The sequence below is a fragment of the Orycteropus afer genome, unplaced genomic scaffold (assembly GCF_000298275.1).
Source record: "Orycteropus afer afer isolate SDZICR_OR568_19922 unplaced genomic scaffold, OryAfe1.0 scaffold00393, whole genome shotgun sequence".
Classification (NCBI taxonomy): Eukaryota; Metazoa; Chordata; class Mammalia; order Tubulidentata; family Orycteropodidae; genus Orycteropus; species Orycteropus afer.
In genome coordinates this window covers 2,744,067-2,768,491 of record NW_006921980.1, presented here as the reverse complement: position 1 = coordinate 2,768,491, position 24,425 = coordinate 2,744,067, and the positions used below count along the sequence as shown (strand labels likewise).

The 24,425-nt window shown below is 52.3% G+C and overlaps 1 protein-coding gene across 1 annotated transcript in view; it reads left to right on the top strand.

Moving 5' to 3' along the window:
* Window positions 1-23,810, top strand: part of FLT4 (fms related receptor tyrosine kinase 4) — a 39,475-nt gene extending 15,665 nt beyond the window's left edge. The window contains exons 9-32 of the mRNA XM_007953437.1: window positions 955-1,109; window positions 1,197-1,359; window positions 1,976-1,978; window positions 2,883-3,006; window positions 4,119-4,227; window positions 5,166-5,528; window positions 5,873-6,019; window positions 6,099-6,230; window positions 6,394-6,500; window positions 7,001-7,136; window positions 7,613-7,717; window positions 8,263-8,376; window positions 8,625-8,713; window positions 8,849-9,002; window positions 9,530-9,624; window positions 10,056-10,178; window positions 11,831-11,942; window positions 13,760-13,859; window positions 14,300-14,405; window positions 15,082-15,084; window positions 15,674-15,819; window positions 16,293-16,413; window positions 17,663-17,748; window positions 23,612-23,810. Coding sequence (XP_007951628.1) covers window positions 955-1,109; window positions 1,197-1,359; window positions 1,976-1,978; window positions 2,883-3,006; window positions 4,119-4,227; window positions 5,166-5,528; window positions 5,873-6,019; window positions 6,099-6,230; window positions 6,394-6,500; window positions 7,001-7,136; window positions 7,613-7,717; window positions 8,263-8,376; window positions 8,625-8,713; window positions 8,849-9,002; window positions 9,530-9,624; window positions 10,056-10,178; window positions 11,831-11,942; window positions 13,760-13,859; window positions 14,300-14,405; window positions 15,082-15,084; window positions 15,674-15,819; window positions 16,293-16,413; window positions 17,663-17,748; window positions 23,612-23,810 — 2,992 coding nt within the window. The remainder of the gene's footprint in view (window positions 1-954; window positions 1,110-1,196; window positions 1,360-1,975; window positions 1,979-2,882; window positions 3,007-4,118; window positions 4,228-5,165; window positions 5,529-5,872; window positions 6,020-6,098; window positions 6,231-6,393; window positions 6,501-7,000; window positions 7,137-7,612; window positions 7,718-8,262; window positions 8,377-8,624; window positions 8,714-8,848; window positions 9,003-9,529; window positions 9,625-10,055; window positions 10,179-11,830; window positions 11,943-13,759; window positions 13,860-14,299; window positions 14,406-15,081; window positions 15,085-15,673; window positions 15,820-16,292; window positions 16,414-17,662; window positions 17,749-23,611) is intronic.
* The last annotated feature ends 615 nt before the right edge of the window (window positions 23,811-24,425 follow it).

Sequence of the window (24,425 nt, the reverse complement as noted above, 5' to 3'; positions counted from 1 at the left end):
CTACATGTGAAAACATGGTGGCAAGAAGGGGATCCCCACCTTCACTGGGCTTACAGTTCAGTGGAGAGGCAGAAAATCAGCAGAGACAGATGTAAAAAACCAACATATCAGGGAGCAGCAAAGCAGTGGGGGAGATGGGACTAGGGGTGCTGCTTCTTAAACGAGGGTCATGGAAGGCTTCTCCAAGGAGCAAGTATTTGAGCAGACCGAATGAAGAAGAAAGGAGCCATGGAGATAACTAGAGGGAAGAGCAGTCCAAGCAAGGGGTGCAGTAAGGGAAAAAGCCCTAAGGAGACAGCAAGGAAACCTGTGGCCAGAGGCCAGAGAGGGGTCAAGGACCCCAGCATGGAGTTTTCGGGCTGTGGTAATGATTCTGGATAATGCTCCAAGGGGACTGCACCATCAGTCAGCATACATTCTTGGATGCCCAGGAGAGAGAGGACAGGGCCCATGGAGGGCCCTGTCATTGGTTCTGAGGCTGAAGCTCAACTAGGGAGGTAGAACCCTCTGGGCTAGACCTCGAGGGCCTGGCTTCAGAAGACTGCCCATGGCAGAGAAAAGGCACCTGCCTGAGCACTAACATTGTTTTCTCACTACTTGTAGAAAGGCTAGGAGGCTCTGGGAAGGAGGGAGGTGCTGGAGCCCTCTAGAGATGACCCTGAGCCGGCTGCCTAATGGTAGAGGGGCTTCACTTGTGAGGTGGCAGGCCTTGCCTGAAACACTATCTTCATAGCCTTTAGGCCACTGGCTTCCAGACCAGGGTCTGTCTCCTTACCCCACCCTCCTGCCAGCCTCTCAGCAGCTGCCTAGCTGGGTCCCTTGCTCTGACCTGGCCTATCAGGATCTGGCCTTATCCTCCTGCCTCTGGTTACAGGGGATGGTATGGGACAGGGAGGGAGTGCCAGCATGGGGTCAGAGCATGTCCATGTGGGCCCTAAATACCCTTTCTGGCAGGTACAAGGACAGAAAGGCAGTGTTGGGGCGCCACAGTCCACACGCCCTGGTTATCAAGGAGGTGACAGAAGCCAGTGCTGGCACCTACACCCTCGCCCTCTGGAACTCAGCTGCTGGCCTACGGCGCAACATCAGCCTGGAGCTCGTGGTGAATGGTACAAGTGTTGGGACTGGGTAAAAGGACAGGCTGGGCCAGAGGGGGTGACGGGGCAGACTGACTGGCTATCTGCCTGTGCCCCCAGTGCCCCCTCACATCCACGAAAAGGAGGCCTCTTCCCCGAGCACCTACTCCCGCCACAGTCGCCAAGCCCTCACCTGCACCGCCTATGGGGTGCCCCCACCCCTTGGTGTCCAGTGGCACTGGCGGCCTTGGACACCCTGCAAGACCTTCGCCCAGCGCAGCCTGTGAGTGTGGCATCAGCCCTGCCCTCTCTTATATTTCATAGCCCCATCCCTTACCTCAGCTGTGATCCCACTTCCCAGGCTTGTCTTGCAACCCATTCCTCCCCTACATCCCCTCCCTGCAGCCATCTCTAGGCCTAGCCCTGCTCCAAACACTGAATCCCTGACCCCACCTCACCTGGGGGCAGGGAGGCCTGAGATTGTTCAGACCCTACCTGTGTCAGCCTCCATTCAGCAGGCCTGGTCTGGACACTGGGCATGCAGCTGACCCCACCCAACATCCTTCAGAAGCGAAGGCTTCCAATACATCACTGCATCATCAGGGAAGGACTATAGAATGTACCTCTTACGTGGAAGTGGATGTCAGCAGGACAGAGAGGCTGGGGATACCCAAGGCAGAGGTAGAGACAGCTTAGACAAGCAGGAAATGACAGGAAAGGCAGTGCTGAGGTCAGCAGGGCTATTGGGTCATGAAGCACACTGAGCCTGAATTCTGCCCCTAAGACACAAGAGAGCTGGGGAAGGGCTTTGAGGAGGGGAATGGTGGCTCATGTCCTTGTGGGGCTGGCTAGAGGATCACAGGCCGGGGAGGGGCTGATACCAGGAACCTGGGGAGGAGGCGGTAAGGGCATCTCCAGAAGCAGAGGCCCTGTCATGGTAAGTGGGGGAAGACTCAGCAGGGGTGGTCTGTGGACCTAAGCCAGCCTGGCAACATTCAAGGCTCATAAGGGATTCTGCTCATCCACGTGGCCTGCAAGTCACTGTTGGCACCTCCAGAATCCACTTTCCTCTGATGCTGTGCTCCAGTGACAGAGCCCTGAGGGTCCTGCTCTGCCCCACTGGTGGCAGGCAAGAGCCTCCTCTGAGGCCCTGAGACCCCTGTCACAGCCAGAGCATAAGGTGCTTCCAAGACACCCCTAGCCCCTAGTGAGGCTCCATCTCCTGGAAGAGGAAGAGGTGGGGGGAAGGTCTTCCTGGAAGAAGACTGGTGACTTATGCTGTGCCTGAGAGATGGGCATTGTAGGAACGGGCATAGCAGAAGTGGACAGAGCAGTGGGATGAAGCACAGGGTATGTATGGGAAGTGGTGGAGGGCAATGGCAGAGCCATGAGGGGGTAGGCTGCTCTACATCAGCAGGTACCTGGGACTACTAGGTAAGGATGTGTCTGGCAGCCTGTGCAGCATGGGCTGCAGGACCCTGAGGGTTAAGAGGTGGGAGTCAATGTTCCAGAAACAAAGCCTCCTGTTCCCCACCTTCACCCTAGGCCCAGGGCCAGCCACACCAGGTAGGATCTTTATGATGTGCCCACAATAGCCACATGCCTGTCCACAGCACCTCTCCTAGTGCCCAGCATAGTGGTCAGGTTTGGGTCCTAGTCTTCTAGAAGGACCCTGGACTTCTAGGCCTTGCCCATCACAGAGTGAGCAGATAACTCTGAATATGACAGAGGTTTGACCCAGTCCCCAGGATGGACCTGCCATGCCCCTCCATCACTGACTTACCCTTGCCCCCTCCTTACCCACAGTCGGCGGCAGCAACGTGACAGCATGCCACAATGTCGGGACTGGAGAGAGGTGACCACACAGGATGCCATAAACCCCATTGAGAGCCTGGACACCTGGACTGAGTTTGTGGAGGGGAAGAATAAGGTACAGCCTGCTGTGCCACTGAGTGACCACACAGGACAGGTTTCAGACAGCGGAGGAGAAGGGCAAGGGGAGGGGATTTGTTTTCCTGGTTTCCAACTTGCCTACAGAGCTTTAGGGATAGCAGCTGAGAGTCAGGTCACTTTCTGCAGTGTCTTTCGGCTTCAGCTCCCCTGCCTGCAAATGGATGCCAGGCTAGATCTCCAGCCTCTTCCCAGACAAGGAAGTTGAGATCCCAGGCTGCCTGGCCAGGCCTTGTCCCCAGCCACCCACAAGCTCTAGGGCTAGGAGGGGACAGTGAACAGTTAGGTCCTAACAGAAGGCTGGCGAGCTGCTGGCCCAGGCTGGGGGCAATGCCGAGAAGAGGCCAGGCATTAATAGGGGGCTGAACAAAGGCACCCACTTCCTACAGTCACTTCCTGTTTTCCTGCACACCTCCAGCGCCTCTTCCTGTTCCAGGCCTGGCCAGGAAGTGCCTGGCTGGAGGAGGGTGCTCTTTGGATGGTAGGCAGGGCCTATAGTCTTCTCCCTCCCTGTCTCCCAAGCTTCCTACTCCCAAGAGGCCAGAGTCCTGGAAGCCTGGGACCCAGCCCCTTCCCTGGCTACTACCCTGGGCACTGGGAGAGGTGCTATGGGCAGTTTTGTGGCTATTGTGGGCACATCACAGGGATCTCACAAGGTGACCAGCTGCTGACCTTGGACCACAGCCTGACCCGTCCAGGAGTGGCTGGCCCTTGATGTGAGCACAGCCTGAATCCTAACTCTGGCTTGATCTGACCTCAGTGCCAGGCTGTGTCCTGTGCCTCTCTCAGCATGGCCACAGAATGAACCAATCACAGCCAGACCTCTGACCCCTGCCACAGCCAATTCCAACTGACTATTGTGCTGTCTCTGGACTTTCCTGGCAAGCCATCTCCTCTCCAGGCCAAGGGCCTAGTCTTCTCTTTCCGGGTGCACCATTCTTGGTCCTGTCTCTGAGCTTTGGTCATCTCCAGCCCAGACCCTCAGTTTCTCCCATTACTCTGGTGGGCACAGTAGGCCTCCTTGCAGAATGGGAGGGTTGGGTGTGGAGAACTCCAGCAGAGAATGGATCCTTGTGCCTGTCCTCTGCCCAGACGGTGAGCAAGCTGGTGATCCAGGATGCCAATGTGTCTGCCATGTACAAGTGTGTTGTCTTCAACAAGGTTGGCCAGGATGAGCGGCTCATCTACTTCTACGTGACCAGTGAGTGACTAGACCACCCCAGGGCTAACCACTCCCCAGGACAGGAGCCACTGGGGGATGCAGGAGGGAGGAGAGCAGATTGGGGCCCAGCAAGTGTTTGGTGACCATGTTGAGGAGAGATACTCTGAGCCTCTGGATCTGGGCAGGAGGGATAGATCTGGAGGTCATCAACATCTGGATTAGGGGTGTGGTCTACTGGGATTGGGGAGGAGGCTTCCTCCAGGGGTGCCCTTCTATTCCACAGCCTCACTTATAGCTCAGCCCCCTCCCTGACCTGGAAGCCCAGTGGCTCACATGTAGATTTTGTCCTGAGAAGGTTTCCTCAGAATTTCAAATGGGTTAGTGACCTCCAGAAAACTAAGAAGTACAAAAGTGGGTAGTCATTGGGTCCAGGAGCATAGATGATGGCCCCTGGGAGAGTACACAGACAGAGTGGACACAGAGCCAGTGAGAACCCTGTGAACCCACAGGAGCCTGACAAGGAGTGACCAGAAGGATGAAAGGAGATGAGGAGAGGGTGGTATTCCAAAAAGCTAGGGGAGAGATTATTTCATGGAAAGGAAAGTATGGGGCATGGCTAGCATCAAGAGAGAATGAGGATGCAGGTCCTGTTTGAGCCTTGTGACAAGGAGCTCTCTGATGATCTGGGCTCTGGGAGAGGTGGGGCAGTAGCCCCATCGAAGTTTACTCTGGAGAGGGAAAGGGAGGTGGGGCAGATGAGATGTCCCCTGCTCAGAAGAGAGGGGCATAGTGAAGATAAGGAAGTTAAGTGAGAAGGTTCTGCAGGTGCCTTGGCCCAGATATGGGCAGTGTCACACACTTGGTTGAGGGCTGAATGAGATCAAGGTCCCCTGGAAAGGGGGGAAAGGGAAGTGAGCACTAGGCAAGTTGGAGGGCAGCCTGTGGAGTGTCACTGTGGTTTCTCCTCCCTTCCCCAGCCATCCCTGATGGCTTCAGCATTGAAATAGAGCCATCAGAGGAGCCCCTGGAGGGCCAGGCTGTTCGCCTGAGCTGCCAGGCGGACAACTACACCTACGAACACCTGCATTTGTACCGCCTCAACCTGTCCACGCTGCACGATGCACAGGGGAACCCACTGCTACTCGACTGTAAGAACGTGCACCTGTTTGCCACGCCACTGGCCGCCAGCCTGGAGGAGGCAGCGCCTGGGGAGCGACATACCACGCTCAGCCTGAGCATCCCCCGTGTAGCACCTGAGCACGAGGGTGACTACGTGTGCGAGGTGCAGGACCGGCGCAGCCACGACAAGCACTGCCACAAGAAGTACCTGTCAGTGCAGGGTGAGGCCCACAACCCGTCGCGGAGGGCGAAGCCGCGCTTCCCCTCGAGGCTTCGTTACGTAGCCTTTGCCCTCAGCACTGCACACTCCCCCCCGGCTGCGCATTAGGAAGCCAGGTCCTGATGGAGCTTTCCTCACCCTGCTGTGAAGCGCAGCTTTCCTCGTGCCACCCTAGAGGGGCAGTCCCTCCCTTCCGCTCTCAAATCCCTCATCCACCCTTCCACGTCGTGCAACCCTACTACTCTTGGGCTCCCTCCCCACCCTTGTCCAGTCCTGGAGGGCCCCCTCTCGGAGGTGCCCAGCAACTCCTCTTAGCTCCCCCTGTACCCCCTGCCCCCACCTCAGCCCTGGAAGCCCCGCGGCTCACGCAGAACTTGACTGACCTGCTGGTGAACGTGAGCGACTCCCTCGAAATGCGGTGCCCGGTGGCCGGAGCACACGTGCCTAGCATCGTGTGGTACAAAGACGAGAGACGGCTAGAGGAAGAGTCCGGTAGGAGGTTGTACTTGAATGAAGGGCGGGGTTCAGAGTCCTAAGATCCCCTCCTGAACTCGAACACCTCTCTCTGCAGGAATCGACCTAGCAGACTCAAACCAGAAGCTGAGCATCCAGCGCGTGCGCGAGGAGGATGCCGGCCGGTATCTGTGCAGCGTGTGCAACGCCAAGGGCTGCGTCAATTCCTCCGCTAGCGTGGCTGTGGAAGGTCTGGCCTCCGAGCCCTGGCCTGCCTGCCCCCTGCTTGGCACCTTCTCGGGGTCATTTTCTTGCAAGCTGTGCTACCAGAAGGGGAGCTTCCCCCAACGTGCACCCCTCCCCCAACGCTGTGCTTCCCTCATCCCCCAACTAACCCCTTTCTGCCCACCCAGGCTCGGAGGATAAAGGTAGCATGGAGATCGTGATACTCATTGGCACCGGGGTCATCGCCGTCTTCTTCTGGGTCCTCCTCCTCCTCATCTTCTGTAACATGAGGAGGGTGAGCACTCCTCATCCTGCTGACCCCCTCCCCAGCTTCTCATGGGGTCACTCCGGTTTCCTCCACGCTGGCCGGCCCTTAAGATAAGAAATCAAGTCCCATCCTGGCTGACGGGGCCCTGGGGGTTTTAGCCTTCCCCATCTTGGAGCTTCCTAACCCTCCATGCTGGTCTCTGACTCCATAGAGCTTTTCTGTCTGTCCCATTCTTGATAGCCCCCAAACCAAACCAAACTGACTGTCATCAAGTCGCTTCCAACTCATAACGGCCCCCATTGAGTTTCCAAGGTGGTAAATCTTTACAGAAGTAGAATGCCCAGTCTTCCTTCTGCGGAGTGGCTGGTGGATTTGAACCACCAACCTTCTGGTTAGCAGTCAGATGCCTTAGGCACTGTGCTACCAGTGCTCCTTTGAGAGCCCCAAAGGAGGTCCCATATGACCTGGCTGAAGTGTTACCCAGGCAAGCAGTATGGCCAAATCAATGAACTGTTCCCCACTCCCAGCCGGCCCACGCAGACATCAAGACCAGTTACCTATCCATCATCATGGACCCGGGTGAGGTGCCCCTGGAAGAGCAGTGTGAATACCTGTCTTACGATGCCAGCCAGTGGGAGTTTCCCCGAGAGCGGCTGCACCTGGGTGAGGCTAGCCCCTGCCCCTCACCACCCCACCAGGTAGAGGCAGCTGAAGCTGCCCCCCATCCCCACTCCCCATCCCCAGCTGCGCCTGTGCAGACTGGAGTATTTAAAATCCCTCCATTTTCAGAATTCGTGCCAGGAGGGCCTGACTGGCCCCCACCTAGCCTGACCTGTCCATCTGGGCCATTTGCCCCCAGAACTGTGCCAGCGCGCCCAGTTCCCAGGCCCTCGAGGTCACTTCCTGCTGCTCTGAGCAGGGTGGGCCTGTCACACCTGCAGGAGAGGATGCAAGGCCTTCCTGTCTGCTCTCCTGTCACTTTTCCCACTCTGTTCCCCACGCTCTTCCTGTTTGGCAGAGAGGCTTAGACTTTCTTCCCACTCCCCAGAGGCTCTGATGGACTGGTTGCTCTTGCTGCCCACCCCTGTCAACCCTCACCTTCATACAGCTCACCTGGGACCCACTCCCTGCCCCCATAGGGAGAGTCCTTGGCCATGGAGCCTTCGGGAAGGTGGTGGAAGCCTCGGCTTTTGGCATCAACAAGGGCAGCAGCTGCGACACTGTGGCCGTGAAAATGCTTAAAGGTGTGGGGCCAGAGGGTGGAAGGGCCCACCAAGTTGGTCAGGAGCAGCAGCTCTATGATGGGCTGGTGGGGCTGTGCTACCAGAAGCGAATCTGAGGCTCAGAGCCAGAGAACTCACCCAAGGTTCTACAAGGAGTTAGTGGGAGTCAGAGTCCAACCTGGGCTCAGGTCTGGGTTGTTGTTTTTTGTTATTATGTACCATCAAGTCGGACCCGACTTATAGTGATCCCTCCTTGGGTTTCCAAGGCAGTATCACTACGGAAGTAGATTGCCAAACCTTCCTTCTGAGGAGTGGCTGGTGGGTTTGAACCACCAGCCTTCTAGTTAGCAGTCAAGTGCCTTAGGCATTATGCTGCCAGAGCTGCCCCAATCTCATCTGAACCCCTGCCTCAGAGGGGTCAGCATGATGTGCTGGGGACCCTGCGATCCCACCAGCAAGAGTGCAATAGTTACTTAGCCAGTGGCTTGGGAGGAGCGGCGGCAGGCATTGGGGCAGAAGCCTCAGGAAAACCCCAGCACTACTCCAAGCCCCTGTGTCCTCTCCAGAGGGCGCCACAGCCAGCGAGCACCGCGCGCTGATGTCAGAGCTCAAGATCCTCATCCACATCGGTAATCACCTCAACGTGGTCAACCTCCTGGGAGCGTGCACCAAACCCAACGGTACCGAGCTTTCGGCCAGCAGGGAAGGGGGAAGTCGGGGAGATGAGTGTGGGCACAGGTGCGAGCTCCTGCTGGGGGTGGGTAAGGCCTGTTGGGCCTAGAATGGGTAGGGGCGGAACTTGGGCAGAGGGCGGAGCGAAGGTGGGGTGGAGGGTGTGGCCAGTGTCAGGTTGGGCGTTGCTGCAAATCTGGCACGCCCTGCGTGCCTCAGTCACTAAGCCTCTTCTTCCTACCCAACCTTACCTCAGGCCCCCTCATGGTGATTGTGGAGTTCTGCAAGTATGGCAACCTCTCCAATTTCTTACGCGCCAAAAGGGAGGCCTTCAACCCTTATGCGGTAGGTGCCTGCCTCCACTCCAGGAGCTCTGTGAGCTAGAAGGTGGCCAAGGTGGGAGGGACTTTTCTGCGAAGAGGGCGGGACGGGGGAGGGGGCGGTGATGGCTGCCCTAGGACCCACTGTGTGCCACCTCAGGAAAAGTCCCCAGAGCAGCGAAGGCGCTTCCATGCCATGGTAGAGGGTGCCAAAGCTGACCGAAGGAGCCAGTCTGGAAGCAGCGACAGGGCCCTCCTCAGGAGGCTACTGATGGGCAAAGGTGTGACAGGACAGGCACCTTCAGTTCAAGAAGGTAAGAGAGTTGCCTTCACCATGCCCAAGATGTCTGGCTGGTAACATCATACCTCAAGATCAGGGGACTCTGGGATAAACCAGCCTGGTGTCCTCCACGGAGGGGCTTACCACCCAGCCAGGAACATACAAGGCTGCAGTGTGGAGAATGGTGCACAGAAAAGAGCAAGTAATGGTCTCTGCCTTAGGAAGGGAGGACACCTCAAGATCAGTTTTACAGAGATGTTTGACTTCAGCATCTTAAGATGAACAGGAGTTTGCCTCACAGATGGAAATAGTTCAGGTCAAAGGAGCATTGCAAAGGCCCAATGGCATAATAGAATTTTCTGGGCTCTGGGAGCAGTAAGTAGGTATCTCAGGGAGAGTGAAGGCTGACTGGCGGGATAGGGGACCAACATGCTTGTTAGCTGGTGCCAGGGGCCTTAGAGGCTAGGTCAGGAGGTATGCAGTCAGGATACAGCCCTTTGGGGCTGAGAGATGTGAGTCAAAGAGGAACCCTTTCCTGAGCCCATCTCACTCTTCGTGCAGCAGAGGACCTGTGGCTGAGCCCACTGACCATGGAAGACCTGGTCTGCTACAGCTTCCAGGTGGCCCGGGGGATGGAGTTCCTGGCCTCCCGCAAGGTGAGCTGCTCCCTGGAAGGCCATTCAGAGGGGAAGAGGGCACAGACTTACCATCGTAGGAAGACAGGTTTAGTCCTAACTTCACCCCTACAATGACCATGTGGCTGACCAATGTCTTACCCATTTTACAAAGGAAGCAACTGAGCTCTACAACAGAGTGTAGAAGTGACTTCCCAAGGTTTTCCAGCTAATTAGTGGCAGAGCTGGATGTAAAGTCGGAGTCTGGGTCACTTTGCACCCATCTCTGCCATCCCCACAATTCCATCCCTCTCTGGCAATTCCTGGGGACACACAAGACTCATTTGACACATAAATTGCTAACACCTTCCACAGAAAGGCAGGGCTGAGGCAGACATCCCAGAGCTCCAGGCATGGGTGTCTCTGGGGTCCTGCTTGGGTGGTCCCCTACCTCACACCTCCCACACCTCTAGTGCATCCACAGGGATCTGGCTGCTCGGAACATTTTGCTGTCAGAGAGTGACGTGGTGAAGATCTGTGACTTTGGCCTTGCCCGGGACATCTACAAAGATCCTGACTATGTCCGCAAGGGCAGCGTAAGTACAGGCCACTGAGAGAAATGGAGGTAGAGGTAGCAGGGTAGGTGAGGAGGACGTGTGGGGTTGGAGCCATGGGGAGGCACTGTCACAGGACTCTGGTCTGCCAGGCTCACAGGGTCCAGGCCACTTGCCAGCTGCTGGGGGACTCACTGTGCCCTCAAACCACCTTGTAGCCTGAGGGCCCTGACCCACAGGGCATGCCAGTGACTCTGCTGAGGAGGCTTGGCACAGTGGAGTAAAATAGAAGTTGACAAGTTAGGACCAAAGTACCCAGACTAGAGCTTGTGTTTTGCCCAGTGCCTAGGTCCATTTGCTGGACACTGAATCCCTGCCCTTTCCTGTTGTTGTTGTTGTTGTTGTGTGCCGTCGAGTTGGCCCCGACTCATAGCGACCCCTCCTTGGGTTTCCGAGGCAGTATCACTACAGAAGTAGGATTGCCCAGCCTTCCTTCTGAGGAGTGGCTGGTGGGTATGAACCACCAGCCTTCTGGTTAGCAGTCAAGTGCTTTAGCCACTATGCTACCAGAGCTCCTAAATAACAGTTCTGGTATTTCTTTCACTCTCTTTGGGCTATTTGGAAAGTTATGTTGTTGTTATGTGCCATCGAGTCGACTCATAGATTCATAGTGACCCCTCCTTGGGTTTCCGAGGCAGTATCACTACGGAAGTAGGATTGCCCAACCTTCCTTCCCAGGAGTGGCTGGTGGGTTTGAACCGCCAGCCTTCTGGTTAGCAGTCAAGAAGGAAGGTTGGGCAATCCTACTTCCGTAGTGATAATGCCTCGGAAACCCAAGGAGGGGTCACTATGAGTCGGGGCCGACTCGACGGCCCTTTCCTAGGGGACCTGAATGTGTGGACCTGGACCCCACACAGTGTCAGTCCTGGAGACTGGCAGAACTGGTGCTTGGGAAGTAGTGTGTGCCTCTCTGGCTAAGCTCAGCAGGGGAGATGCCTGAATGAGCAGTGAGCATCCAAGGCTGATCACGAGTTTGCCTCAGGGAGGTGGGAAGCTGGGAGATGAGCAGGATAGGTCCAGGCCATGAAAGGCCCCTGCCTTCACTTTTTCACTTCTCCCTAACTCTGTGGTATGTGGGGCATGTGCAGGTGAGGGCCAGGTGTGCAAGCTATGAAGAAAAGGGAGTCGGGGTGAGGGGAGGAGGCAGAGGTAGAGGCCATAGAGGAACAGAGGTGGACCATAGGGAAGAGGCATCAGGAGGGAGGGACCAAAGGAGAGAGGAGGGGCAAGAGTGACTGCCAGGCTTTTAGTGAGGGGACAGAGAAGACAAAGCATGTTTCAAGGCAGTGCTGCCAGAGAAAAAGTGTGTTCAAAGTATGTGGGACCTGGTCCCATGGAAGCTGGACTGAAGGTAAGTAGCTGGAGGAAGAGGTGGAAGGGCCCCAAAAGACCTCAGGGGGAAGAGAGGGGCCAGGAGAACTGCAGCATGGAATAAAAAACCTTCAAATGAGACTAAAGGCTCCAGCAGAGAGAGGGTAGGAAGAGGAGCCAGAGTAGGGGCCCACAGGGCAGGGAGACAGGAAGGGGGAAAACAGAGCAGGACCACTGTAGTAGCTACAGAAATACATGCATGGGAATGGACTGAGTCCTGGAGAAGTGGGGGCCACCCCAGCTATCACACTTCCCTCCTGCAGGCCCGGCTGCCCCTGAAGTGGATGGCTCCCGAGAGCATCTTTGACAAGGTGTACACTACGCAGAGTGACGTGTGGTCCTTTGGGGTGCTGCTCTGGGAGATCTTCTCCCTGGGTGAGTACAGCAGCTGGACCAGTCACTATGCAGCTGTGAGAGCTGGCACAGGTGCTCTCAGATCCAGGGGACCAGGTTTCTCTTCAGGTTCCACACCAGTTGCTTGGATGCAAGGACTGGGCAGCTGGGGTGTGCATTTGGGGCAAGCACAAGTCATTTTGAGGCATCAAGAGTCCCCTCCCCTCCCTGGCCAGGTCCAGGTCCCAGGCACTTGGCCTCCAACACAGGCCAGGCCCTGACACCACCTCTGCAGGGCTATGTGCTAGATCCTGTGCTGCCATGTTCATATGGCAGCCCAACCTTAAAGACAGGCTCCAGAGAAGCACCATGCCCAGGTCTGCCTCCCACTAGCTGAGCCCCTTCCCTGGGCCAGCTTCACTCTCCCCACTTGCCACATGGAGATGCTGCTTCTGCCCTCACAGAGTTGGGAAGAGGCCAGAAGGACACTGGGTGCTCATTCAACAAGCACACCCACTTATGCAAGCCCATAGAGGACAAGTCCATGGAATTCCCCAGCTAGTGTGGGTGAAGAGATGACCAAGTGAAAATACCATCAGACGGAAACAATGATAGATGCTGTTAGTAAAAATAAAGCAGTCTAGAGTATAAGGAGGAGCTCTGGTGGTGCAGTGGTTTAAGTGCTTGGCTGTTAACCGAAAGGTCAGTGGTTTGAATCCCCCAGCTACTCCGTGGGACAAAGATGTGACAGTCTGCTTCCATAAAGATTTACTACTTTTGGAACCCTATGGGGACAGTTCTACTCTGTCCTATAGAGTTGTTATGGGTCAGAACTGACTCCAGGCAATAGATTTTTACTATTATTATTATTGTTTTTTGTTTTAATGAATATAGGAAGAATGGAGCTGCCTTGTAAGCCCAAGGGGCTAGGGAAAGGGCCCGGGTAGTACAAACAGTTGTAAATGCACTCAGCTGCTAATCGAAAGGTTGTAGGTTGGAGTCTACCAAGAGATGCCTCTGAAGAAAGGCCTTGTGATCTACTTCTGAAAAATTAGCCATTGAAAACCCCAAGGAAGGACAGTTCCACTCTGACATACATGGGGTTACCAGGCGTCAAAATTGATTCCATGGCAACTGGTTTGGAATGAAGGGAGGGTTGGTGAGGCCAGGGGCCTGGAAGGAGAGCAGTCCCAGGAGAGAGAGGACAGCCAGGCCCACAGCCTCTGGTGTCAGAAGCGGTCAGGGTGCCGAGCAGAGCAGGCAGGGTTGCATCAGGAGGTGAGGCTGGAGGAATAGGTGAGGCAGCCATCCCCTGTGGCTGGGGTGAGGACTTGGGATTTAAGTCTCATGGGAGCCTCTGAAGGATTCTGAGTATGGGAGAGATGCCATCTGACTCACATTTTTAAGGGGTTGCTTTAAAGGGGCAAGAGGAAAAACAGAGGTCAGGGTTGGTGAGAGAAGGGGGCAGGTTCAGGCAAGGAGCTGACAGGACATAGGAGGGACTGGATTGGGAGGCTAGGGGAGGCTGCCCAAAGAGGAGTCGTTGAGGTAGGCATGGGGCTTTGTGCTTGCTGAAATGGCTCAACGTGATCCCAGCAACCATGTTTCAGCTAATGTGTCTCACATGCCTATTGTGTGCCAGATGCCTGGCGTGGGTACCATACTCATGTGCACAGCAACCCTAGCAAGTGGGTGATCATCCTCTTGTGGCCAAGTGATGATCCAGAGTGGCTGGCCTAGGACCAGCTGGGAGCAGCAGGAAGGGCAGTGTGCTGTGGGTGAGGGGAAGCTATTGGAGAGGCTGAACTGACTGATGGGATGCCTTCTGCCTACCCATGCTATCCTGTTCCTGCCCTCAGGGGCCTCCCCATACCCTGGGGTGCAGATCAATGAGGAGTTCTGCCAGCGACTGAAAGATGGCACCCGGATGAGGGCCCCAGAACTGGCCACTCCTGCCATGTGAGTGTCCCCACAGGACCAGGAGAGGGAGTGGGCTGAAGGGGACCACCACATGTACTCTCTCACTCCACTCTCCCTGTATCACTCTTCAGTCTAAAAACTCTCCTTGGCACCCACTGGAGATGCTGACCCTGGAGGCCAGTGTAAATAGCATAGGCCTGGACACTGCTCTCAGGGGACACAGACAGCTGTATAACCATGACTGCAATGGACACTGAGATGGGGGACACTGAGGGAGTCAGGCACAACCAGTGATCAGGGAAGGTGTCCCAAGGAGGGGCACTGAGTTTTGTGGAAGAAGGGAACCCAAGGCAGGAGGGACAGCATGGACCTGAGCCTGGAGGTGGGGGGCAGGCCAGGGGCCTGGGGTGGGGTCTCCTGGTGGAGGGGCAGTGAGGTGTGCTCAGACCACAGTCCTGTACCCCGGCTTTACCCTACAGACGTCGCATCATGCTAAGTTGCTGGTCTGGAGACCCCAAAATGAGGCCTGCGTTCTCAGAGCTGGTGGAAATCCTGGGGGACTTGCTGCAGTGCGGGGGCCGGCAGGTGAGCCCCTGCTCCCTATCCTGCTACAACCTCTGGCCTTTTTTCCTGGGTCTCCCTCTTGCCCAGCAGGGCCCTGCCCTAACCCCCTGAGTCCTGTGTTCAGCTCTGGGAACCCTGCACAGCCTCTTAGCTACCAGGCAAGGCTCTGTATAGAGCCAACCTGCCCTCCAGTGCCCAACTGCCTGCACCCCCAGCTCCATGCCTTGGCCTCTCAAGGTGGAGACACAGTCATCTTTCCACTGAGCACCATTCCCACTGAGCACACACCCATCAGTGCCTCCCTTGCTCTCAAGTGGATAATCAGAGCCTGTCTTTGCCCACAGGGAACTCCAGACCACTATAAACAGGGTCAAGGTGATGGTGGGGCACCCTGGCTTCTTACTGGGCCTGAAAGCAGCCCCTCACCTCCCTAGCATAATGATGAACTCAAATCCCTCATCTCCCTCACCACACCTCAGGCCCACTCTACTCTCTGTACTCACCAAGCACACAGGCCCTTGTCTTCTGTCTCCTGGTGTATCCCCCTCACTAGGCAGGGAACAGAGCCAGCTCAGAGCCGGCACCAGGGAGCATTGGTAGACACAGTGAAGAATAGAAGAGAGAGCAGTGAGCGGCCTGTTGCCCAGCCTCCCAGGGGCTGGGGATGGGCACTTTGAGTCCAGTTCTGCCCCCAAAGGAAGTGTGGGAAACATTCACATTGGTGCCTGAGGCTGTAGGGACAGCTGAGGACCCTGGAGTGAGGATATACTGACTGGCCTGCCTGTCTCCCCTTAAATGTGCCTTCCTCATCTGTACAATGGAGGGCTGCTGTGGGAATTTGGGGAGGCTGGCACACAGTAGGATTTCCTGGATGGTGCAAATGGTTAATTCACTTGGCTGCTAACCAAAAAGTTGAAGGTTCAAACACACCCAGAGGTGCCTCAGAAGAAAGGCCTGGTGATCTACATCCAAAACTTCAGCCATTAAAAGCCCTATGGAGTATAATTCTACCCTGACACACATGGGGTCCCCATGATTGGGAATCCACTCAAGAGCAACTGCCTTTACTAGCAGCATACAGCAAGCCTTCATCAACCTTGAGGTACCATCTACCAAGAGAGCCAACCTATTTAGGCCTCTGTGTGGGAGCTCAGTCAGACCTTGGGATGTTCAAGGCACCAGTACTGTTAGAGTCTGTTACTCAAGGAACCACACAGTCCTAGTGCAGGGCTGGCTCAGGAAGGATACATGTGATGTCTGACTCTGGACACCTGTTTTATCCTTCCCAGGAAGAGGAGGACTTTGTGCCCCCTCGAGACTCCCAGAGCTCAGAGGAGGGCAGCTTCCTGCAGGCATCCACCACAGCCCTGCACATTGCCTGTGCTGACTCCGAGGGCAGCCCGCCAAGCCTGCATCGCCACAGCCTGGCTGCCAGGTCAGCTACCCTCCTGTGCCTAGGAGCAGGGTGGGATGGAGGTGGGGCAGGGAGCAGCTTGGATATGGTATATTTTATCTTCATCAGTCATCAAGGAAAAGCAAATGGCAGATATGAAGGGCCATTGCAGGCCAACTAAAATAGCAGAGTCATTGTAAATGGCCAAACCCAGTGTGGTAAAGCCACTGGGGGCCTGAGTGCATGCCACTCTCCTTCCACATTCTTCCCGATGGTGGACTTACGAGGCTTTATCCCTCTGGCACAGGAGAGGAAACCAAGCCTCTGGACAGGAAGGGACCTGCCCACTGTCTAGGTGTGGGACTTGGGGAGGGGCCCAGACCAACACACGGATCCTCCTACTCCAGGCTCAAGATGCCCCCTGGGGGGAGACGGGGCAGAAAGAGAGATAGAGAGAACTTTCAGGAAGGTTGCTGGAGCGTTTTTCTCTAGCACTTTCCATTTTATCTCCACAGATACTACAATTGTGTGTCCTTTCCTGGGTGCCTGGCCAGAGGAACTCAGACCCAGGCTCCCTCCAGAATGAAGACATTTGAAGAATTTCCCATGACCCCAACGACATACAAAGCCTCAGTGGTAAGCTTCCTGGTGATAACTGCGAGGAGAGGAGCTATGAACTTTGGGTCAGAGTTTTCTCTTTAAAGGGAGATGGTGGGTAGAGGGGAGTGGGGGAGCAGTCAGGAACTTCTGAAACAAGTGGCAGAAACCAACTTGGACTCCCTGCTCCGGCAGAATAAGGAGCCGTTGTCCCTGAAAAATGTTGAGTCCAAGTATGAGGCACATCTGGATCTGGGAGCTCATGAAATGTCTCTGTCCTCAGCTGCTTTCCCCTGTCATTGTTGCCATCACTCCCACCCAGGGTCTCTCCCCATCCAAGGAACCCCAGTGGAAAGACAACTTCTCTTTCTTAGTGGCTCTCAGTGGATCAGTCTGAGTCATAGTCTCCATTTGTTGACTGCCATGAAGCCCCACAGCTTGAGAGTAGGGGACAAAGTCACTAGATGAAGAGGGTGGGGTACCCAGCACAGAAAAATACAGATGTCCACTCAGGTGGTGACACCTATATTCTCAGATGCAGGTAAACAAGTAGAGCTTGAATGGACTCCCTGAAGTTGGTCCTAGTGTCTTCATTTTGTAAAAGAGGAGACTGAGCTCCCCAAATGTGAATTCCAGCAGCATATAGCCAGGATTTGAGCCCCAGCCTCTCAATCCAGCCTCCTTCCCAGATGAGGGGCACTGGTCCTGGGTCCTGATCAGTAAATACTGGGACCATGGGAGGCCTTGTGGGCAGCAGAGAAGTAGAAGCCTGGATCAGACCCAGGTTGACCTGAGTTCCTGTCTCCAGGGCCAGAGGAAGACTGCAAAGGGCTCTGAAAAGATTGCAGCCCCCCGTCATGTAATTCCAGATAAAAACCATGCCAAACCCTGATCTAAGGGTAGCAAAACCCAATTAAAGTTGGGATGTTCCTCCATGTGATCATTTTGTTAAACTATGAACTATCCTATTCTTTCAAATATTGTCCCCTTTTCTCTTGGTGCTCCTGCTTTAACCATGCTCTGAGCCCATGCTTGACTGCCTGTGGGCCCCCAGCATGGCGTGTCTCAGCTTTGCCACCTCCCAAGCACGGACCAGGCACTACCCCGTAGAACCTCAGTTTCCCCCCTGTGGAGTAGGGTATGTGACCCTTCAGCTACACACCCTGCAGAAAGTGGGTTGTTAAGTCAGCATGTGCGTAGGTGACAGTCCACATGTCTCTCCTGGCACAGATGCCCCGAGAAGGGCCTAGGGTAAAACCACAGGCCTAGGCTTGCTCTCTCTGTACAGGATAACCAGACGGACAGTGGGATGGTGCTGGCCTCTGAGGAGTTTGAGCGGATAGAGAATAGACATAGACAAGAAGGCAGCTTCAGGTAAGGCGTCTTAGTGTTTTAGGGTGGCTGTAACAAAATACCATAAACTGGGTGGCTTTTCAGAACAGAAATGTGTTGTCTCACAGTTCTGCAGACTAGGAGTCCAGTTGGCAAAGCCACACTGTCTCCATCTGCTCTAGGGGAAGAGCCTTCCTTGTCTCTTCTAGCTCCTGGTAGCTCCAGGTATTCCTTGACTTATAGATAGATCTTCACATGATCGTCTTTACCCTGTGTCTCCTCTCTTCTTTTATAAGGACACACTCAGATGGGATTAGGGCCCAGCCTACCCAGTATGACCTCATGTTAACTAATAACATCTTCCAAGACCCTGTTTGTTAACAAGATCATGTTCACGGGTACCAAGAGTTAGGACTTCAACGTATCTACTAGGGAGACAATTCAATCCATAACATAAGGCTCTGGAGCCTTCTTGCTTGTAACAGTTGCACTGTCTGGGGCTGCCTACCCCAGAGGGGACTGAACAGGGGCTGGTAGTCCTGGGAGTTTAAGGTAGGGCCCAGTGAGGGAGGCTGGTACTCTTTTTCTCAAAACCTTTCATGGCTCCCTATTACCTTTTTGTGAATTCAAGGCAAACCACACTGAGACACAGCTGATCCTTTGGCAATCCAGCTTCCCAAACACATCCCCACTCCCTGTCACCATCGTGACCCAGCAGCACATACACAAGCTGATCACCAACCCCTCTCTTTCAGGCTTGCACTCTCAAGCCTGTATTCAATTGTCAGATGCTCTGATGTCACCTCTTTACGAAACCATGTGTGATCCACCGTCCTTAGTGTGCACACACTCCCCCTGCCCAGCCAGGGAGAGGCTAGCCCATCCCCTGTCGCCTAGCACTTAGCCCAATGGCCACAGGATCCAAGCAGATAATGTAACTTGGAGCTGGCAGATATCATAGTTTGATAAGAATAAGGTTATAGAGAAATATTCATGTCTGCCTATACAGAGAGTAGCCCTGCCTATAGAATGAGCTCCATTTGGCCAAGAAGAAGATATCAAAAATTTGATACTTTAAGGGTGAAGATCAAATGCTTACATATCTACTTAAAATATTTATTAACTTACACACCTGTTTAAATGCCATGGCTTATGATATTATATAAGGAGCTCTGTTGGTGTAGTGCCTAAGACATTTGACTGCTAACTAGAAAGTTGGCAGTTCAAACCCACGAACTGCCCCATGGAAGGAAGATGGGGCAATTTACGTCTATGAAGATTTACTGCCTTGGAAACCCAATGGGGGACACTATGAGTCAGAATCGACTTGATGGCAATGAGTATGATATTATAGAAAACATTGCTCTTTTCTACTTTCTTCAAGGAACAGTTTCATTCAGACCATTCACTTGCACCTTGGGCATCAGTGTGTTTGTCAAGAGCCATCTTTTGAGTTGTCTGACGGTTTACATTTCTATCTAAGCTGTTTTTGAATCAGTATATGATGTCACTGAAAATTTTACCCCAAACCACAGGTATTATTTTCATAATATTAGGATAGTTGATGCCATTTTTCTTATGTGTATTTATGACTTCTGCAACTTAACCAATCATTTGATTATCTTTTATATAAACCAAAAAAACAAACTCACTGCCATCAAGTCAATTCTGACTCATAGTGACCCCGACTGGGTTTCCAGTGGTGTAAATCTTTATGGAAACAGACTGCCTCATCTTTCTTCTACAAAGCAGCAGGTAGATTTGAGCCAGTGACCTTTTGGTTAGCAGCCAAGTGCCTTAATCACGACATCACTAGAACTCCCTGATTATTTTTACACTAGCCTACAAATGTCGTTATTTGCCGTTGAGTCAGCCCTAAGGCACTTGACTGCTAACCAGAAGGCTGGCGGTTCAAACCCACCAGCCACTCCTCGGAAGGAAGGTTGGGCAATCCTACTTCCATAGTGATACTGCCTCGGAAACCCAAGGAGGGGTCACTATGAGTCGGGACTGACTCGATGGCAAATAACAACAACAAATAAAGCCTACAAATGGTGTGTTTGCAGCACTGTTAACACTGGCAGTTGTGTGATCATACCCAGGAATAATTTCTACATCTATGTCATGTGTCTTTGCCTCCTTCCCACCTCAACTCCCCCCCCCCCCCCCCCGTTAGTTAATTCCATCAGATAACTTCTATTAGTAACCTAGTTTTGGAAAAGTAATGTTAGTTGCATTAACAGAGTAGATTCTGGTTAATGGTTCTTTACCAAACTGTATTTTATCATTCAAAAGAAAGTAAGTAAAAAAGGTAAATACCTATTTAAATTCAAATCTTAACACACCTTCCTAAAAATGACTTAGATCATCAAGGAGATCAAATAAAGCCACTCATAACTCATGTGATGGTGTAACCAGGAGATACTTCAGTGTACATGTGAATAGGAACTAAACACTCAAGACCAGCAGAGCCAAGCCTGAGCCCATGGCAGAAGAAGCATCAGATGAGAACTCTCCAACAAGAGAAGAGTGAGGCAAGGTCCTTGGGACAACAGCCACATGAACTGGGGAGATAACAGAGGAGGCTGGGGAGATAATGAAAGAGATAATGGCTCCAGGAGGAAAGTCTTATGAAAGCAATGCTTCTGAAAAGTGAGCAGGAAGAGGGTGCTGTACTTCAGATACTTGAGGATGAAAGGAAAGAAGAAACTGTCCCATGGGAAGTAAGGTAGTACCAAGAATTTAGAAGAAGACAGACACACAAGAGATCCATTCATTACAGAAAATTACACTTCACTATAGGAGCAACAGAAGGTATTCTTCTCAGCAGTTTGCTTGCCAGGTACATTCTTGTGGAATGTTCTCCAAAAAGGTACAAAGACAGTGTGTGCCTTGGAGAGATGTGTGAGAGAGAGGAGAGAGTCCTTTCTACCAAGTCCTTTCCTATACCCTATACCCTGCTAACCATTCCTCCCGTGGAGAGTTAACTCTTCCTCCCCATGGTGAGTGAGCATTCATCCCATGGCAAGTTAACTCTTCCTTACTTCCAGGTTGCATTATTCAGCCATTTTGGTGGCCACCCAAGGTGCTAGAATCTGCCCCCTGTAGAGTGGTGTTTTATCTAAATATGTAGGTGAAAGAGGAATCTATGAACTCTGGACTGTGGTTGGTCAGCATAGTGGTATGGTAGTAGCCAATGAGAGGGCCCAGTACTCCCTAGGTGACTGGTTGACCACTGTGGTGGTAAAATATGGAACATGAACTTTTGGAAAAAAAGGACATAGTCAAGGGAATTTGAAGTGTACCAAAGATGTAGGTCTGCTACAGTACTCTTGAATGAAGAAACCTAGGAAGCCACTCCTCTCCATAGGGTAACTGGCTATTCTTAGTCCAGAAAATTCCCAAATGAGTAATCACAGAGAAAAGAAGCACTGTCCATATAAAGTTATTATAAAAATAAAACAGACTATTAGAATTAAAACTTTTCAGTAGATATAAACATTCAGAAAGAAGGAAAGGAGGAGGATTAAGAGGGGAAGATGGTGGAGAAGAAAAGGAATGCAACACTCCAAGATGAGTTAAATATCTAATTAATCAAGCAGCTGCACCATGGACCAAACAAATGGTCAAACAATATGAAGATATAAAATGAGAGTAGACCAAATTCAGGAAAGAAATGGAAATAAAAGACAAGACTCTTAAGAATGAAGCCCAGGATGACCAGACTTACAATACAGGGCACGGAGGTTGGACATGAAAAGGGTCAAGGAAATGAAAATGAAATAAATAGTTAAGGAGGATCATAAAGGAAGTGATCATAGAAAACAAGTTTAAAAAAATCTAATATATGTAAAATTGGATTCCCTGAGGAATAAAATCCAAATAGAGGGATAGAACTAACATTTTATACTTATAAAGATACACAACGCACTGCCATTGAGTCGGATCCAACTCATAGTGACCCTCCTTGAGTTTCTGAGGTGGTATCACTACGGAATTAGATTGCTCAACCTTCCTTCCAAAGAGTGACTGGTGGGTTTGAACTGCCAGCCTTCTGGTTAGCAGTCAAATGCCTTAGGCACTATATCACCAGATAGCTTTCTTAAATAATTTTTTTAAAAAAGACATGAATCAACATAATGGAAGGGCTCCCAGGTACTTGGGAAAATGTGCCTAGAACTGTAAACTTTGAGGCATATCCTAGGAACTATGAATTTAAAGATAAGAGCTCTGAGAATCCAAAAAAGACCAAGTCACAGAGGGGGTGGGAGGAAAAAAAGAGGTAGATTGGCATCAGGCTCTTCAATACCAAAACAAAAACCAAACCCAGTGCCATCGAATCAGATCCTACTCATAGCGACCCCTCCTTGGGTTTCCAAGGCTGTGTCTCTACAGATGTAGATTGCCCAATCTTCTTTCTGAGGAGTGTCTGGTGGGTTTGAACCACCAGCCTTCTGGTTAACAGTCAAATGCCTTAAGCAGTCAAATGCCCAGAGTTCCCAGTAGGAACATACAAAGCAAAACAAATATAGCAACATGTTCAAAAAACTAAAAAAAAAAAAAAAAAAAGCCAAGAGTGCAGCATCATAGGGAGAGACAAGCAGGCTGGGGCTTGACTGCAGGACTTCTTCAGGCATGGTGAGAAGCTTGGGTTTGATTATAAGAGTGAGGGGAAGCCATTTAAGGGTCTGTCTATTAAAGAATCTCTCTGACAGTTAGAAAATAGAGAGGCAAGAGTGGAAGAATAGAGACTTGCTAGTAGGATATTGCAGAACGTGTGATGACGGCAGGTCACCCTAAAGAGCAAAGGAATACAGAGATGTGAAGGGTGCATTTTGGAATTAGAATGGACAGAACTTCTGGATAGATTGGATATGAGGGGTGAGAGAAAGGGTGGAAGCAAAGATGACATACAGGTGCTTGACTTGAGCAAATGAGTGACTGTGATGTTAGGTGCCATCAAGTTGGTTTCGACTCATAGCAACCCTCTGTCCAGTAGAATCAAACACTGCCTGGTCCTGCACCATCCTCACAACCCTTGCTATGCTTGAGCCCATTTGCAGCCACTGTGTCCATCCATCTCGTTGAGCGTCTTCCCCTTTTTTCACTGACCCTTTACCAAGCATGATATCCTTCTCCAGGGATTGGTCCCTTCTGATAACATGACCAAAGTGCAAGATACAAAGTCTGGCCATTCTTGCTTCTAAGGAGCATTCCAGTTGTACTTCTTCCAAGATAGATTTGTTCTTCTGGCAATCCATGGTATTTTCAGTATTCTTCAACAACACCATAATTCAAATACATTGTTTCTTTTTTGATCTTCTTTCACATTCTCCACCTTTCACATGCATATGAGGCTCTTGAAAGGATAAAGGCTTTGGGTCAGGCCCACCTTAGTCTTCAAAGTGACATCTTTGCTCTTTAACACTTTAAAAATGTCTTTTGCCCAGTGTAATACGTCATTTGATTTCTTCATTGCTGCTTCCAGGAGTGTTGATTGTGGATCCAAGTAAAATGAAATCCTTGACAATTTCAATCTTTTTTCTATTTATCGTAATGTTCCTTATTGGCCCAGTTGTGAGGATTTTTATGTTGAGGTGTAATCCATGCTGAAGACTGAGTTAATAGCAGTGCCATTTACTGAGCTATGCAAGGCTAGGGTAAAAGTAGATCAAATCAGACATTCTCCATAGTCCTATGTGGAAGCTTGGGGCAAAGAAACCTCTAGTGAGTGTTTGCTAAACTAAATCAGACTGGTTTGCTACTTTAAATCAAATCTGTGTGTGTTTCCTTTTGTCTTTGAGTTTGCTCTGGTGTGTCTTTGGTGATTCCAATCAGACTCTTACTCGGGGACATTCCCACCTCTCTACTTGCCTCTCTAATGCCTTCTTCTTTGTCTTGGCAGCTGTAAAGGACCTAGCCAGAATGTGGATGTGACCAGCATGCACCCAGACCCCCAAGGGATGCGGCAGAGGCCCAATCAGGGGGCACAAGGAGGCCAAGTGTTTTATAACAGCGAGTACGGAAAGCTGTCGGAGCCTCAAGAGCAGGGGGACTGTGCCCTCTTGGCCTGTGGACCCTTCTTCACAGATAACAGCTACTAAGGCAGCACTGAGCAAGGCCCCACCCCTAGCTGACCCTGGGCTCCAACCGGTGGTGGGAGCCGTGCCTGGCAGGGTGAGCAGAAGACTGGGCTCAGGTTGGGAACTCATCTCCTTTGGCTCAGGCTTCAGAGGAGCTTCCTCCCCCCTCTCTATAGCCTCTCTAAGTAGGAAGAACAAAACTTCCAGACTCAAGGGCTCCCCTGAATTCCATCACAAGCCCAGAACTACTCTTTGGGCCCCTCTGGCCTCTCCTACCCTTTCAGATTCAGATTCCTTGTAGCTCAGTGCCCACAGGTGCCAGTCAGGCACTCCCATGGAGTCTGTCTCTTTGATTACCTCCTCCCATCACCATGGGTGGGTGGCATGGTCCCCAATTTCTGATGAGGAACATATGGGTCTGAGGGCCACACAGTCATTAGGGTAGAGCTACACTTGAGTCAGGACTCCTGGTCCCACCCAAAATGCTGTCCCCTGCACATGTAGCCTTCTCTTCCCATGGGAAGTATCTTTCTTCACCTGCCTCTCAGAGGTTGAAGAGTGGGTGTCATGCTTCCCATCTCAAAGCAATAAATGAGGAATTTGAGGGTTGCTCTCCTGAGCCTGACCAAAAGCTAA